Source organism: Prionailurus viverrinus, chromosome A2 (genome assembly GCF_022837055.1).
Source record: "Prionailurus viverrinus isolate Anna chromosome A2, UM_Priviv_1.0, whole genome shotgun sequence".
Classification (NCBI taxonomy): domain Eukaryota; kingdom Metazoa; phylum Chordata; class Mammalia; order Carnivora; family Felidae; genus Prionailurus; species Prionailurus viverrinus.
The window spans coordinates 121,415,717-121,432,993 of record NC_062562.1 but is presented as its reverse complement, the minus strand read 5'-3'; the positions used below and the strand labels follow the sequence as shown (position 1 = coordinate 121,432,993).

The 17,277-nt window shown below is 44.6% G+C and overlaps 1 protein-coding gene and 1 non-coding gene across 3 annotated transcripts in view; both read right to left on the bottom strand.

Moving 5' to 3' along the window:
• Positions 1-17,277, bottom strand: part of CHN2 (chimerin 2) — a 303,947-nt gene that overhangs the window by 123,565 nt on the left and 163,105 nt on the right. For both annotated transcript variants that reach the window (XM_047846901.1, XM_047846911.1), the window contains exon 3: positions 11,114-11,169. In XM_047846901.1, coding sequence (XP_047702857.1) covers positions 11,114-11,169 — 56 coding nt within the window. The remainder of the gene's footprint in view (positions 1-11,113; positions 11,170-17,277) is intronic.
• On the bottom strand, positions 6,897-7,101 carry LOC125161426 (small nucleolar RNA U3). The gene has a single exon (XR_007150623.1). It is a non-coding gene; the product is annotated as a small nucleolar RNA U3 (small nucleolar RNA).

Genomic DNA, 17,277 nt, shown 5'->3' with positions numbered 1-17,277 from the left:
AGAGATTGTTTTTGTTCCCTGAGCCGAAGCACATCCTGCCCCCGCTCTTCTCGTACAGACCATCTTTGTTTTTTCTTCTTGACCTTTTATTATGAACATGCTCATACATACAGAGAAACTGAAAGCCTTTTACAGCAAACGCTCATATACACACCACCTAGATTTTATAATATTTCCTATACTTGCTTTATGACATAACTATTCATTCTTCCCTCTCTCCGCCCACTAATTCAACATTTTTAGGGGCTGAATTTCATAGTAAGTTGCAGACATAGCACTCTTTACCCCAAATGCGTCAACACGTAAGTCATCAATCAGAATCAGTAACACATAAACTCTTCATAGGAGGGTAATACCAGCGTTATTCTTGGAATTAAAGAAAGCGAATTTAGTTGACATGTTCGGGTAGTATTCTGAGATCAACAGAATCCACACACCTCTTTAATTTCCTGCTTATGGAGCGTGCCCCCTTTTCTAACAGGCTCCCATTTCTTGACGGGGGGAAAAAAGTGGCCATGAGAAAGCTGGTAAAAGAATACCTGCTTATTGTCTCTGCCTTGGCCTTGTCTATCAATTTACACGTGTTAAATATGAAGGCCAAAACGTTTCTTAAAATGGCTCAGGATCAAATTCATCCCAAATAACAGGACTCAAATTCCCTCTTTTTTGCTAACATCTGTATAGTGCTCGGGAGATGGTAGAAATTAAAGACCAATTCTTCCCATATATGAATGCCAGACACTGTTAAGGGCTTTGTATCTATTAACTCGCTCTTCAAGTTACTTTTGGTGTAAGACCAAGGGCTGACAAATGTTTCCTGGCAAGGCTAGATGGTAAGTACTTTAGGCTTTGAGGACCATCTAGCCTCAGTTTCAAGTACTCAACTAGTCATGGAAGCATGAAAGTAGCCATAGACAATATGGAAAGGAATGAGCATTGCTGTGTTCTATTAAAACTTTATTGGGGCGCCTGGGTGGCGCAGTCGGTTAGGCGTCCGACTTCAGCCAGGTCACGATCTCGCGGCCCGTGAGTTCGAGCCCCGCGTCAGGCTCTGGGCTGATGGCTCAGAGCCTGGAGCCTGTTTCCGATTCTGTGTCTCCCTCTCTCTCGGCCCCTCCCCCGTTCATGCTCTGTCTCTCTCTGTCCCAAAAATAAATAAACGTTGAAAAAAAAATGTTCAAAAAAAACCTTTATTTACCAAAACAGTCGACAGGCTATTGTTTGCTAATGCCAATGCTACACTAACCAATTAACATTCTTTAAACTCCATTCTTCAAACTCGGTGTCAGAACAACTTACAGTTAGCTCAAAACTCCGAGCTTGCCAGTGGCTCAAAGGCCTTTGTGTTTAATGGTGGGTCAGATCATCTCTTTGTATTTGTGCCCTTCCAACTCTTCTGTACTGGGAAGAGAGAATCATTAATTTTTAATCTATGAGAGACTGATGCCAACTTAAAATCAAAAAGAGCTAAGGCAGAAAATGGTTCAATTATTCAGTTAAACAACTCAGAAGACTAAAACACTAAGGGGTCTGATCTGCGTCCCTGAATTGAAAGGTATTGCTGAAGCATCGTTAAGCATGGTCTTTGAGAAGTCATGGAACCCTGAGGGCTACAGCAAGAGCAAAGGGACAGACCAGAAAAGCGTAATTACAGACTTGGTCGAAATACTCAGGGAGATACGAGAACAATTCATCGAACAATCGATGTGTCATTACCTAGAAGGACACAAGGTGCTGGATGGCAACCAATATGCCTTTGTTCAGCTCCACCAAGGCTCTTCAATTTCCTTCCACAGTGAACGGGGAGATGACACTGACTATGTAAATAAGGAGGAGGGAAGAGATACCACCGCTAAAGTAAAGCTCGCTATTCTGTCCAACAAGACAGGGGGATGCTGTGTATTTAGAGCTAATGTCAAGTGAGACTATGATTTGTTAAAGAACACAGCCAAAGGTGATTGATTACCAATGGCTCAGCGTCAGCCTGGAGACGATGAGGGGAGGGGTAGATTGAGGCAAGGAGGTGGAGCCAGGAGAGTACCAGTGCTGGACTGACTTTCATTAGCAAATTAGTCCTCTACAAACCCGAATTGAGAAATGCTCATTAGGCACACAGATGATCCACTGAATGGAGAGACTACCGTCTTGGGATACAGAAACAGAATAATATAATTCAAAGTATTCCTGACGTAATGATAATGGATTTGCTATTTTTATTAACGCAAATGGCCATTAAAAGAAAGAGCACATTATCAAAGATTTGTACATATTCCTCAAGATAAGGAAAACATCTAAAAAAGAGCTAGAACTCATAATAGTACATACAGAATATGAACACACATGAATATGAAGCATCTTAGAATGGGACTTAAATATTTTTAAAAATTTTTAACGTTTAGTTTTTGAGACACAGAGAGAGACAGAGCACGAGCAGGGGAGGAGCAGAGAAAGAGGGAGACACAGAATCCAAAGCAAGCTCCAGGCTCCGAGCTGTCAGCATAGAACCCGATGTGGGGCTTGAACCCACGAACCGTGAGATCATGACCTGAGCTGAAGCCGGATGCTTAGCTGACTGAGTCACCCAGGTGCTTCTAAATATTTTTGCCTGTAATACAAACCTAACAGTAAGAAGTATAACAAACCGGGCAGTGGGGTGGGAATAGGAAAGCAGGCTAAATTGAGTACTTGACCATACTCATAGAAGGATTCATATTTGGCCTCTGCAACATTCCAGGTACGGAAAAGCTAGACATAGCAAAGAAAGGCAAAAGCAAAATATTTTTAAAGGGTGGGAAATAACATCCAGGAGGAAGCACATCCGGATGAAAAACAGAAGGCTACGGGGTGACTTGGCATCTACTTCGAAGTTCATGAGGAGTCTAGCACAGTGCAAGCCAAACAGGAAGCATCATGAGGGGACAGGCATCCTGAGGCTTCTATCTTAGAGTGCAGGGAAGGGAGGAGGACAAAGAAATCAGAGGGAAGGCGAACACTCACACTCGAGCGCGTGTCAAGACGACATCAGCGTTCGTTAAAACACAGATTGCTGGGCCCTGTCTTCAAGTTTGTGATTCAGCCGGTCTGGGGTGGGCCAGGGAATCCGCACTTCTGAAAGTTCCCAGGTGATGCTGGAGCCACTGGCCCTGGGACCACAGTGGCGAATCACCGGGTTAGAAGCCCAGTCCTAGGTTTGGTCTGGGTTTGATTCAGACTCTGTCCCTCCTGCGCTGTTTGTCTCATTTCCTGTTGTAAAGTGAGACGGGGTAACAATCCCCACGGGACTGCTGTGAGGAATAACACGGGTAAAACTCGAACCCAGTGCTCCGGGCACAGCAGGCACTCTGAGTGTGTTCCTTCTATCGCTTGCAATGAAAAGACGGACAAGAAGTAAATAAATGGGCAACATCATTGAGGGAGGACCTTTTATTAAATTTTTTTTTTCAACATTTATTTATTTTTGGGACAGAGAGAGACAGAGCATGAACGGGGGAGGGGCAGAGAGAGAGGGAGACACAGAATCGGAAACAGGCTCCAGGCTCCGAGCCATCAGCCCAGAGCCTGACGCGGGGCTCGAACTCACGGACCGCGAGATCGTGACCTGGCTGAAGTCGGACGCTTAACTGACTGCGCCACCCAGGCGCCCCAAGGGAGGACCTTTTAAAATAGGGATGGTCTGAAACCATACCACCCATATTTTTCTGACGGCAAGGAGAGTCATGGTTACAGACCTGTTTTCAAACGTCTCACTGCTTGGCCAGCCGGGCCACACTCCCTGAGGAGATTAGGCTTGCCCAGGGCCAAGTGTGGCTTCACTTTCCTCAGCATTATTTCTCAGTTAATGTTTAACCAGGTGAGTAAATGCAAAGCTTGTCTGTAAAACCTTACTGGGGCACTCAGTGCTTTGTACCCGCTCTCCTTCTCGGATAACCCTGGCCACAACGGAACTCTTGCGGGACCTGACCTCTGAGTCACAAAGCAGGCACACTGGGCACTAGCTACTGAGGAGGCGAGACATCTACTTCCTGTTCGGGTGTGTAAGGTTGGCCCTACGAAATCCAGCACTTTGGCATCATAACCACTCTGCTGCAGTCTGGCCCACCCCCCTCCCACCTCTCATCAACAAGTGACGTATCTTGGGTTCTTAACGGCTGTCACGGGTTAGGTAAGGGTAACAGAGCATGTGTTGTACCCCATGACGCTATCGGCTGTTCTGTTTTCCTAAAACAACTAATTACACAAGGTTGTCTCAAGTAATCGCATCAAGGAATACACACGTTCAAGTTTGACTCTCAGAAATAAAAATCACCTGGAGAGGGGCGCCTGGGTGGCTCAGTTGGTTAAGCGTCTGACTTCAGCTCAGGTCACGATCTCCTGGTCCGTGAGTTCGAGCCCCGTGTCGGGCTCTGGGCTGATGGCTCGGAGCCTGGAGCCTGCTTCCAATTTTGTGTCTCCCTCTCTCTCTGCCCCTCCCCTGTTCATGCTCTGTCTCTCTCTCTCAAAAATAAATAAATATTAAAAAAAATTTTTTTTAAATATTAAAAAAAAAAATCACCCGGAGAGATCAAGGGAGCTTCTCAAGAAATGCTACTTTATTATCAATCACTGTTTAATCTCCCCTTTACCTTCCTCGTTTGGTTTTAAGAAGAGACCTTCCGCCTTTGCCTCAATTTATGCTTTGGCATAGATACTGTTCTTTGATGGCTCTCTCCAGTCCAGCCCACCTGTCCTCTTGGCTCGGAGCCCCTGAGCCTCTGCATTCTGTAGCAGGAGTCCCTTATCCTCTGTTTGTGATATCACCTTGCAAATGACTAAATATTTATAGGTCCAAACATGCAGGGTCTGCATTACATTAGAAGCAGTTCAAAGTAGTCTAAAGAGAGTGACTTCTTTTTTGGAGGGTTATGTATTTTGGTAGATGGCAGTGCTTGTCAATAAGAACTTTAAAAAAAAAAAAAAGGCCCCAAATTTTTGGTTGTGTATTTAGAAAAAATAAAACTCACCTAAAATTTTTTCTAACATTTTTTTTTAAATATTTTATTTATTTTTGAGACAGAGCATGAGCAGGGGCAGAGCGGAGAGAGAGGGAGACACAGAATCTGAAGGAGGCTCCAGGCTCTGAGCCCTCAGCACAGAGCCCAATGCGGGGCTTGAAATCATCAACTGCGAGATCATCAACTTGAAATCATCAACTGTGACCTGAGCTGAAGTCGGACGCTCAACCAACTGCACCACCCAGGCGCCCCTCACATTGGTTTTATTGAAAAGCTTTGCCCTTTTACTGCAGTAGGTCGGTCTATAACCGAAGCAAGTCAAACTCAAGATGGAATCATATCAAGAAAAGAGCCTGACTGCATTACAGAGTGAACTAAAAGCTTAGGAGAAATAAGGATGAAAAATGCCCTTTATTCTAGGTTGCGTCAATATGAAGGGGAAAAAAAGGAGACCAATGGAGAAAGTCTAGGATGAGAAGAACAGAAATATTTCTTACCAGGGAAGAAACAGCTTTCTGATCACTACACATTAAGCCAATTAAAAGGTAATGGGATTGATTTTTGTTTGCGGCTTGCAGAATCAATCTCATTATGTTAGAGACGTACCTTGTCTAAATGTCTTGAGTAAGAGTTTTAATGTTCCCCCAAATGCACATATGTTTAAAAACATTTATTTTCAATGAGTAAAATCAGAAAAGGGGGAGGATTGTAGAATAGTAGAAAACCTCCTGAGTTTACTTTAAATCAGATTCTAAATGGACTGCGTTAGTTGAGAATCACATGGTCAATCAATATGGCTTGTTAAGATCTTCCAGATACGACTAAGACAAGATAAATGCCTCAAGCTACAAGACTATAAGACTGTAAAGCCCAGGTATGGTGAATCAAAATTTTAAAAGCATAATGAGAAAGTGAAATGCTTTTGTAGACTGAAAAGAACAATTTTGACAAATAAAGGTACAAGAAAGTGAAATGGGCAGATATTTAGGGACACCCCAAACTAGAGAAAATGGGGCATTTAAAGTGATATTTACAAAGTGAATACAATTCACTAGCAGGTAAAATCAGGTGTTATCGCAATTTGAGCTTGGTCATTATCATCTATACTTGGCCGATCAAGGAAAAAAGCTGGTTCTGGTCATGAATGCTAGAAACCTCAGTTCTACAACTCACTTTTGCATTAAAAAAAAAAAGAAACTTTCCAAAATATATTATTCTACGGCAAGAGAGGGAAAAAGTAAAGCTGCACAGAGGGGAGAACAATTTGAAGTAATAGTACGCAGTTTTATTTCCCTTTTTGGAAATTGCTTTTTATGATTCCCTACTCACGCCAGCAATTTCAAAAAGACAAATGACACCAAATCACTTAGTCACAAAAGAATTTCTACTTCTTGTATATTCTTTAGGTAATTCTAGCAGAGCTTGACTTTCAATTAGTCATGCAAGTAAATCTTGACGTGTTGGCCTTTTGGAAAGGCCAAAAGAAATTTAGAATATTCCAGGAAAAAAAAATATTAGTCTGTGTTTAAGAACCTTAACATCTGCCAAAAGTCCAAGTCACTACCCTAATAACAGCATTGGGTAAATCTGATATGCTATTAGTAATAGTTTGAGAATTCCAAATTCCTTATGCTAGTGGTCTCCATTTTTCCCCACCATTTTACCATATATTTACTGATTGCCCACTGCAGCTTGGCGCTGGCTTCAATGCTAGGGAAGTCCACGCAATGAAGACCAATGAACTCTCTGGAGCATGTATTTTCCTGGAGGGAGACGTAGAAGTGGCAAGCAGACAAGTACAAGAGAAAGTATATTAGCGTATCAAGGGCTACAAACAAAATAAACGGGGTGATACGACCAAGGAGATCTGATGGTTGGGGCAGTCCCTTTTTTTTTTTTTTTTAAACCACTCAGCCTGTGTCCTCTCCCTCTTACTCCCCCAAAGGAGGAGAAGAACAATCACCAGTGGCAATAAGCAGTTGCCGAAGCAACACCTAGAGCCACCTTCACGAAGCTCAGGAGAGAACACTGCGATGGAGAGGTGTTAATTTTCATAGGGTTCGGGGAAGGCTTCTGTTATTAGCTGAACTCTGATCTGAAACCTGGACATGCAGAGAACACTGGAAAATTCCAGGCAAAGGGCGGATCTGAAGATCCTGTAGTTGCAATGTTGTGGTTGGCTTGATGGAGGGGAGCAGAGGCTAGCCGGGCGGCAGGGCGGTGCGCTCCGAGGAGAATGGTGTAGGCAGGAGGTGACCCGTCCAGGAGCCCCACCACGGCCCACAGGCATAGCAAGGAGTCCTGCTTTCATTTTAAGAGCGACGGGAAGCCGTTGAAGCTGTTCGATTTTATATTTAATAATTATGATCTGGGATCCTGTTTGGTGAATGGAGAGAGAGAGAGAGAGAGAGATGAGGGTGGGAAGAAAGGAGTCTAGGTCTCGGGGCGGAGAGGGGTCAGTTCTCTTTTGAATTCTCTAGACTACAGGTGGCCGGTGGGACATCTCCTTGAGGAGGTCAAGCAGACAGATGGAACAAGGTGTCTGAGGCCCAGGGAGAAGTCTTAGTTAGAGGTACACATTTGGGAGTCAACATTCACAGTTCCTTCCTAACCACCCAGGCACCTATTTGGTAATCAATGAACTGCTTTCAAAATGACCGATAGATAATGGTGGGAAAGGGCGAGAGAATTTTGCATACAAGAAGATGTTTTGAATCTCCTGGCAAGGAGCACTCAGGAAATGTTAGTAGAGGGCCAAGTGCGGTGGCTACTCGATAAATACGTATTCACAGCGATGAATCTCGAGAAAGCAGGGAACCTTCATTTCCCTCGCTGCTTACACCCTCTGTTCCTCATCCTCAGTATCTTTTCTCCTGGTGGTTTTGAATTCCTGATCCAGGCATCTTGCTTTGTTCTTGATCCCTGTCTTTTGGACTCTCCCATGCAGAGAACACGGTCATCGCTCCGACTCTGTCCCTAATGACCGCGTCCGAACCTCTTCTTCACAGGTTTCTGAATCTGCCTTGAATCGGGAACACTGAGTACTTATTATGTGCCAAGCCCTATTCTAGACACTTACCACATATATCCCGTTTATAGCACCCTGCCAAGTAGATATTGGCCCTTGGAGTAGAGTAGACCTTCATCTCCCTGAGGAAGTAAGTGCGTGACTCTAGTTAGTCAGAAAGTGGCACAGCACGAATCCAAAGCAAGGCCAGCTGACTCTGTAGCTGGGGTCCTCTGCCTGCATTCCCAAAGCTCCCTGGATTTTGCCTGCTGAATCCGGTGGTCCCCTCGACTCATCTAGGTCCCCAGCAAAGTCTGTTAGGGGGCTGGTATCTGTTGACGGCCAGCAAGCGTTCAAGTCACGCTGGCCTGTGTCTTTACCCTTGAGCAACAGTGTTCCGTATCTGCGTGACTACAGACCCCGCCGGTGCTCTCACGCGAGTCCTCATCGTATTCAGCAGGACGAGCCTAACCTGAGAGGAGCCCCTGGCCCGGGAAGATACGAGCCACCAGAGAGACAAAAGAAACGGGGTACGCTGGCGTAACGCAGCGGGGCAGGCTTGCTGGGGACATGGTGGCTGGGAGCAGACAGGCTGAAGACTAAGAAGGAGGGCGGCTGGACTGTATATAGAAGGAAAACGTGGCCTCTTAATAGCTGGCTAAGGGGTGAGGTGGCAAAGACAAAAAAATCGTAACTCACGGTTCAGAAGAAATAGCCCTTACGGCGTTAGGTAAATGTGCTAATAAAGCGTCAGTCTCTCTGGCCGCATACTCTAACTGAAGGCTTTCTGACTTCATTAGGCATGTCCCCTGAGCATGCAGGTGCGGCACGGGCCAAAGAGACATTTGCTCACACGCTGCCTGTAGCAGAGGCAGCGGTTTCACAGCATCCAAGAGGAGGCCGTGCCTTCACTTGAAGGAGGCCACGTCCCAGGACGCCAAGCAACGTGGGCAGGAACGATCTGCAGCTCCTGTTGCACCAGAGGACCAAGGGAGCTGAAGCCGCTCCAGTTGGCATTGTCCCTCCAAGCAGCACCTGCTCTGCCAGCAACACGCGACCCTTTACCGCCGGACACCTGGCTGGCTGCACGGGCCCCATGCTGCCTGCCGAGGAAATGGAGCTGATGAATATCCATTTCAGGCGAGGTTTCATGGTAGAAATGGGATGTGGAATTTCTAGAGGCAAGCAAGCTATGAGTCCAGCATCCACCAGGTAAGTTATTAATGAATTAAACTGACAAAGGTCGGGAGGTGAAAAGTTGGTTCAAAAGACAGACGAGAGGACAAAAAAAAAAAAAAAAGCCATGCATGCGCTATGTTCTTGAGTGACAGCAGACGGTGATGGCTTGTGGAACACAGCTCTGCTTTGCCAAGAGGTCTGTGGCATTGCCTCCCGACGCAAGTGCAACATTAAAGAGATTTGTGGATCCTTAAGACCCCGCTGGACGTCTAAAGAGTTTCAGCTGAATCCTAGGAAGAGCTGTGAAGCTAATCTGAGTCTACCCATCTCCACTGCTAACGATCCACCTGGCTTAGAGGACAAATGACACGGCTCCAAAGATTTTGAGAAGCAAAGAAGTGCGCTCCCTCTCACACGTGCACACACACATGCACCCACACACATGCGTACATATGCAGAGGCAAAATAGTAGATCTTTAATTACACACATCATGATTTTGTTCTCTTCTGATATGACATGCCAAGTATCGATAGCCAAGTTCTTTGCTGTCCCAACACCTAGATCAAAGTCAGAACACAGTGGGCTTTCCACATATATTTGTTGAATAAATGAACAAATGAGCATTTACAGTCTCTTTAGATTTTAAGGTTTGGTACGCAACTTTGCCTAGAGACTTCTTCTCGATACCCCTAGGAAAAGTCCTTAGTTGTGTTCTAATTTTACAAAGCATTCTTTTCATGGAGACGTCTGAATCCCTCTAGCTCCCTGCATGGGCTATGATTTTTCTGCTGGAGAAATACTAAATGCAAAGTAGGATCGGAGGAATTTTTAATAGTTTGTGTCTTACTTGTCTCCCCACTCTATTCCAAGCATCTCATTAAATATTTTGTACTTACCCGATTCCTTTCTTATTCCTTATATTATTCTCCTTTATCGTTGAACAACAAAAGGACAAAAGTCATCAGGGTTGATGACAGGACACAATCAGTTGATGAATTTCAGTATCCCACAGAAGTAAAATTTTATGTAGAAACATTCAATAACTAGTGATAAGTCAGCTCTGGGTGTGGATATCTACGGACCAAAGTCTTTGAGACAGGTTCAAAACCAGATCCCGTCAGTCTTGTAGCCAGAAAGCACTGATGTTCAAGGATGAATCTCAAGGGTGTTGGAATGGGAGCCTTTTCCTGCCAATAAGGCAGATGGGACACTTTAAGCGGCATCTGCTACTGTATATTTAATCTAAGTCATAATATCAAAAATAAGCAAAGACCCATGGACCTCTGGGTGAAGGATATTAGTTTGACTATTACAGAAACTGGTGCCAGTATAAAACTAGGAAATAGAACCTTCGCCCTGCCTTTCAATCTTGCTGGCATCCCAGACGATAAGAGAAGTGAAGGAGGCCTGGGGATAGTTCTCTGGGCGGTGAGCATTTTTATGAGTTGATACATTTTTAAGCTTATCTCCAAGAATAAAAACAGTCACTTTTCTTGTAGGGACTTTTTTTTAACGTCAAGTAAATGTGACAGAGCATAAAGGTTTGTTAAATATGAGTGTTGAGGGGACCTAGATATTTATTTATTCTCTGTGTTTTCTCTGTTGGAAGCATTCCATAATAAAAAAAATGATAAAAGAATCAAAACAGCAAGGAAAACACCAAAACACACGTCTTGGGGGTTTTAAAAATGGAGGCTTAATTTGCCTCTGCAATGGTGAAAAACACAAGACCTCTGATTTCAAATTAGTTCGTGAATATTTTTCAAATAACACCCGATTTCAAAATATAGATTACTTAGGTGTTAAATTTGGTGACGCTTTAACAAACAGTAATGTAAATCAACTCCCAGGAAACCGGAAAGCCCTCCTATGTCAACATAGTGCTGACAATTCATCATATTTAACAAGGTGTGTTGGAAATAGCTGAGTACTGACCTCCCCAGGACAAATGATCCTCTTGGGACGAGGGGCCTCTTGCTGTAACTGATACACTGCCAAAAAAAAAAAAAAAAAAAAGATAATTATAATTAGAAAACTACAACACATACCAAAATGCCTTCAAATAGTTCCACCTAAGTATATCTCAAGAACTGCAAATATTTCAAACAAAAAATAAAACAAAAAGGATACAGGCACATTTTTAGACTGAATAAAGTCAGATCATTTATATGGAAATGAGTTACCATGGATGTAAACTGGCAAAATTGATTTTTTTATTCTTTTACAAGGCCAATTTAGTTTCATAATTGTTACTGGCATTGTTCATTTTATGGCTTTCTTGGAAGGTAGGAGTAAAATTCTTCTATTTTAAGAATGGAATTCTACTTTTGAGTATCTAAGCAGCAAGATCACATAATAGGATTCCTGAATTTCCATGATGTCTCCTGACACATCGGGGAAGGACTGGCATTAGCAGAGGAGTGTTATTCTCTGAAATGTCACAGATATGTACAAAGACACCACTGATTCTGTGAGTGGGTAAAACCCCAAGTCCTTTCTCTTTTCATGAGTGCCATTCTTGGCCCACCCATCACCAGGGATTCTCATCTACATGACTAATTCCCACCCATTGTCATTTCTCTTTCTTGGGTCCCTCAATATCTTAAGAAATAGTAACCCTCTTCTATCTTGCTTCAAAGACCGCCTTTCAGGCTTGAGTGTGGAGGAAAGCAGGTTTGTATATAAAAATAAAATTTATCAGCCTATTATCCATGATTTTTCTGATTACAATGAGTGATTTTCTGCTGTTCAGCTAGTCTGGTTATTTTTCTTGGAAGGAAACTACCCCAGGTGCCTGGGCGGCTCAGTTAGTTAAGTATTAGACCCTTGATTTCGGCTCGGGTCATGATGTCGTGGCTCATTAGATCAAGCCCTACATCGTCCTCTGCACCGACAGCTCAGAGATTGTTTGGGATTCTCTCTCTCTCTCTCTCTCTCTCTTTCTCTCTCTCTCTCTCTCCCTCTCTCTCTGCCCTTCCCCGACTTGTGCGCTCTCTTGCTCTCTCTCTCTCTCTAAAATAAACAAACATTAAAAAAAAAAAGACAAAAGAAAAAAAGAAGGAAACTACCCTATGCAGGTACCTATGAGCTCTACCTCTTTGAAAGCCAAGCTGATATTATCCTGAGAATCTTGCAAAAGGAAGAATTAATTTTAGACCATATAAATGTATGAAAAGTTACAACTCAGTCACGTAAACTGTTTCTAGAAAATGTAGTAAGATAAGCAAAAAGTTCTGATCTATTCTTAGGTCTCAAAATAAAAAAAGAAATTTTAACTGAGATGCAGATGGTCATGTGGAAACAGCGATGGAGATGATGGGATGTATTCTGTAATTATGGCTTCTCAATGCCTGCAGCTCCACGTGGTTATTTTCTTACCTAATTAAGTGTAGACTGCCCAGCTTTTGCACAAAGAAGGAACTATCTAACCCTCGTATAGACGTTTTTTTTTTTCCAACGTTTTTTTATTTATTTTTGGGACAGAGAGAGACAGAGCATGAACGGGGGAGGGGCAGAGAGAGAGGGAGACACAGAATCGGAAACAGGCTCCAGGCTCCGAGCCATCAGCCCAGAGCCTGACGCGGGGCTCGAACCCACGGACCGCGAGATCGTGACCTGGCTGAAGTCGGACGCTTAACCGACTGCGCCACCCAGGCGCCCCTCGTATAGACGTTTTAACGTGCCACGTTGCCAAGCTGAGTTGCCCAGGCTAATGACAGTGCCTGTGTCACTTAAGGACAACTGTACCCATGTATGGCAGATAGAGACAGAGAAGGCCTCTCATCAAAGAGAAAACACGAGGAAGAATTGGCCAAAGATACACAAATAATTGTGGACGTTCCACTGACCATCCCAGTAATGCCCATGCTCTCCTTAAATCATGGGAGAGGCTGCGTGGAATCCTTTATACCTCTTGAATCAGCCCCGATACCTACTACCTGGTTTCCAACAGTGCTGCTATTAATGAGTGTAACGGGACCCAAAAGGGCCAGTTCCTGAAATCACGGAGCGTTAGACCCAAGGGGAATTGCAGAAGCCGCATCCAGAGAATCCTGCCCCCTCCTCTCTTCTCACTGCCAATGCCTCTTGAAGCCAACAGTTATACGTGGCAGTACGGCTGGCCATTTTTAATGCCTCTTTGGAGGTGACAAAGGAAGTATACATGTTGTAAGACAGGAGCATTTGATGCTAAGTGTGCCTTTGTAATCCATATCAGCAAATATTTGAACATCTGCTATAGGCCATATACCACAGTCACCATTATATGGAGGCTTTTATGATAAATGGAGAGAAAGGGAGAAGGGAAGGGAACCAGCACATCGAGTGCCTATCATGTGCCAGGGGCAATATTTTATTGAATCTTCAGGAGCAATCAGAAAAAAAGAATGCTGCATTATTATCATTCTTATTTTTTAGATGAGGGAACACGCACGGGACGGTTAAATATTTGCCCCGGGGCATCGGGCTATCCTTTTGAGTCCAGAGCCCTGCTTGTTTTCCTATGCCTCAGGGCCTTTGCACTTGCTATACCTTCCACCTGGCTTGCTCTTTCCCAAGGTACCCAAATGGCACCCTCTCTCCCTTCTCTTGAGTTTTAAACATTTAAACTCAATCTTTAAAAAAAAATTTTTTTTAATGTTTATTTATTTTTGAGAGAGAGAGAGAGACAGGGTGTGAGCAGGGGAGGGGCAGAGAGGGAGGGAGACACAGAATCCGAAGCAGGCTCCAGGCTCCGAGCTGTCAGCACAGAGCCCGACGTGGGGTTCGAACTCACGTACTGTGAGATCATGACCTGAGCCGAAGTTGGACGCTTAACTGAGCCACCCAGGCGCCCCCACATAAAGCTAAATCTTAAAGGTCACGCTAAGGAGCATGGATGTTCTTCTGTCTGAAAGCGGGGTGACGGTTACATTTTTTGAGCAGGGAGAGGACATGATCTGGTCTGTTTCAGCATAATAAGGATAAGACTATCCAGAAGATACAAGTTGCCAAATTAGGGACACCTACTATGTGCCAGACGCCTTATCTACATCTTCCCATTTAATCTTCCCAACAAACTTCCAAGGTAACTATTACCCTTACTGAGAAAGTAGTGGAGATGCCAAGCTTTGAAGAAGCCCCAGGTCACACAGAGAATATGACGACATTGAGATTTAAAGCCCGATTTCCAGATCCCAAGGTTTGGGATTTTTCAGCCTCGCCAGTAGTTCCCTAAAGCAGGAGGTGGAGAGGGCCTGAGCACTGGCAATGCTCACTGACATTCTGGGGAAAAGCTCCCCCAGTTTGTTTTTCTTTTATAAAAGCTCTTTGGAGACTCTAATACCCAGCCATGAGTGGGGCCACTGCCCTTTGCCTCACTGAAAGGAGGATCAGAGGAGGTTGCCTTGGAGGCAGGGAATCCAGAGAGAACAGCATTTTAGTCCCACGTAAAGGAGATCGTGAAAATGTGCATTAAGACAACCCTCTGGTGGAAAGTCAGACAAGAAGGTAAATGGATTGCAGAGGAGAACTGACAGCGCTTAATGATACACTGAATGCAGGGAAGGACCTTGAAACCATGAGAGATTGAGACGCCATTAACACTCACAGAGGATACAGGTGAAGGAACATTCTAGACAGGGTAAAGTCGGTCGCTGTGCCCTCTAAGGACCCTTTGAGGTTTAGTAAAGTGCAATGCGATAGTTCACCAATCTCAAAACCAGGAGCAGACTGACCCAGGGGCGACTTTGAGGGAGTCCCTGCAAAACCCTCAAGCCAGGAACCGCCGGGTCTTTTTCCTGGTCCCCGGGCAGCACACATCACTGACCCATCGCTGTTTCTCAGTAAGCACGTCTCAGGAACCGATCTGTTCGGTGCTGTTCCAAGCAACAAAAGTTGGCAAATAGGCACAGAAGCCTGTTTCCCATCTGGATAATGTGTCTCTATAAAGATAATGAGATGGCGACCAACAGCAATGGTAGCCCTATAAAAAAATGGGCCCTAAATCCTATCTTAGCTTCGAGCAAGGGTTTCAGGCGCTCGTTTTCAAGGTTAGCTACAACCAAACAACCATCCGTGAAGAAAAAAACCTCTGAGGCATATTTAACACAAACTGGAACATGTCACATCATCTGAAAGTGTCACTTCTTGGATCTTTTTTGTTGTTGTTCAACAAACACATTTCACAAGCAAAACACGATAACATATGTCGCTTCTTGGGCGGTTCTGTGGGCTAGGAGGTGATTCGATGGAACTTGCTGCTATAGCAATGTTCCAAATATGTTCTAGGCACTCCCCAGCCCTGGGCACTCTACAGGACCTGAGAGAATTCTTCGCACTGGAACCAGCTGTTTGGCAGGGGGCATGGCCACTGGGGTCCGTGGAGGTGGAGAAGAGGAGTCCTTGCTTCTCAAGCAACGTGAAGCACATCGAGAAATCCAGGACTCACTGAAAGAATGTTTTACTTTTTCTTCAATAAGAAAAGTGGGCTCATTCTCTAACAGTAATCACCCTACTTGTTGGGGATGCCAAGGGAAGGCCTGTGGCCTGGGTGACACCGAAGCCCTGTCCACACCCATTGGCTCCTTACAGACCCTGCAGGAATGGCCTCTTAACAGCTTCTTCTTTATTGAGAGGGCATGAAGACCCAGGAGGCCAAGCCAGCCATTTGCTTGTGACATTGAGCCAGGGCCACCCTGCTCACCGCCCATGTCTTTCCCATTCTTCATGGGAAAAACTCATGGGTGCGAGAAAACAGCAGGTGTTTTAGAGGTCGTCTTGGCTTAACCTCACCTCCAACCTGCCTCACTGGCAGAATGTCCAGACTTAATGTGGACCGAGCTCTATTCTTGTCTAATGGCACAGTGAGAAACCCGGGGATGAGGCTATGTAGCCTCATGATGAGAGGGTCTCAGGTGTAAGTGTGAAAAAGAAAAAAACGACGGGGTATGATAAATTGCAGATTTCCCCCACCAACTCTTCTGATTCAGAAATCTGGGGGTTAGGGCTGAGGATCTGTTATTCTAAATATTCTCCCCAGGCAATTCCGATGCAGGGGGTCAGGGGGGTCAGGGTTTTGAGGTTCTCAACTCCTCTTTAGGAAAACAGGCACAAGCTGTGACTGCTTGACCTACCGCCCGGAGGGTCTCCTGGGAGAGCTGTCGGCACCAGAATCTGCTGCCTAATTGGCACTTGGCCTCTTAGAAAAGAAAGTCTCCCAGAGTATACTCAGGGAGATGGACTTGTGAACTTGTCTGCTTAGGGCATACAGTTCATGTGGCTCCAGCTTAAAGTTTACAACGTGGCTTCATTGTTATTTTTTTAAGTGCGCTTAAAGACAGCTTTTTTTTTTTTTTTTTTTTTTTAACGAAAATGGAAACCAACGCTTTCTTGATGACTTCGTCAATGCTTTGTTTTGGGGTCTGATCGTGAATATCAAGGACTAGCTGCAGATACATGATACTCTGGGACAATATTATTCTTGTCCCAAGACAAGCCCAGTTAAGTGGTAGCATTAGGTTCCGAGAAAGGGAGGGGAGCGGAGAATTCAGGTAGTTAAGGAAAATCACGTGACATCACGGTTCTGACTCAAGACCCAGGCTGATCGATTCCGCTGGCCTCACAACTCGAAGCACAGTGTTTGGCTTAAAGCAAAGACTTAATATGTATTGGCTGAATGAGTGATACATGAATGAATGCACAATCTACTTTAAATAAAATATGGAGGGAGCTGATTTCTAAGGTTCCTATTCCTCTAAATTTCTAAGCCAGACATTTGTGGTTGCCTTCCCCACATCCATTTCCATCTTCTCCATTCTAACAGTCCTCCAAATTTTCCAGTTATGTGGATTACAGACGGTTGGTCCTTGACTGGTTCAGGTGAGCAGCATACTCAACTCTTTGACAGTAATGATGGAGTTGAGAATGGGTAACGCAAGTCGGTCAGGGCTGAGACTCGGTTCTAAGTCTTTGCTAAAGGTATCCGGAAAGTAAACTGTCTGCCTGCTGCTCTTGAATAAGGGAGGTAGTCCTGATGCTGTTGGTAGCTATCTGGGATCACAAAGGAAGAGCCTCCAAATAGTGATGCCCAACCTGAAAAGCAGAGCCAAAAAAGGAAGAGA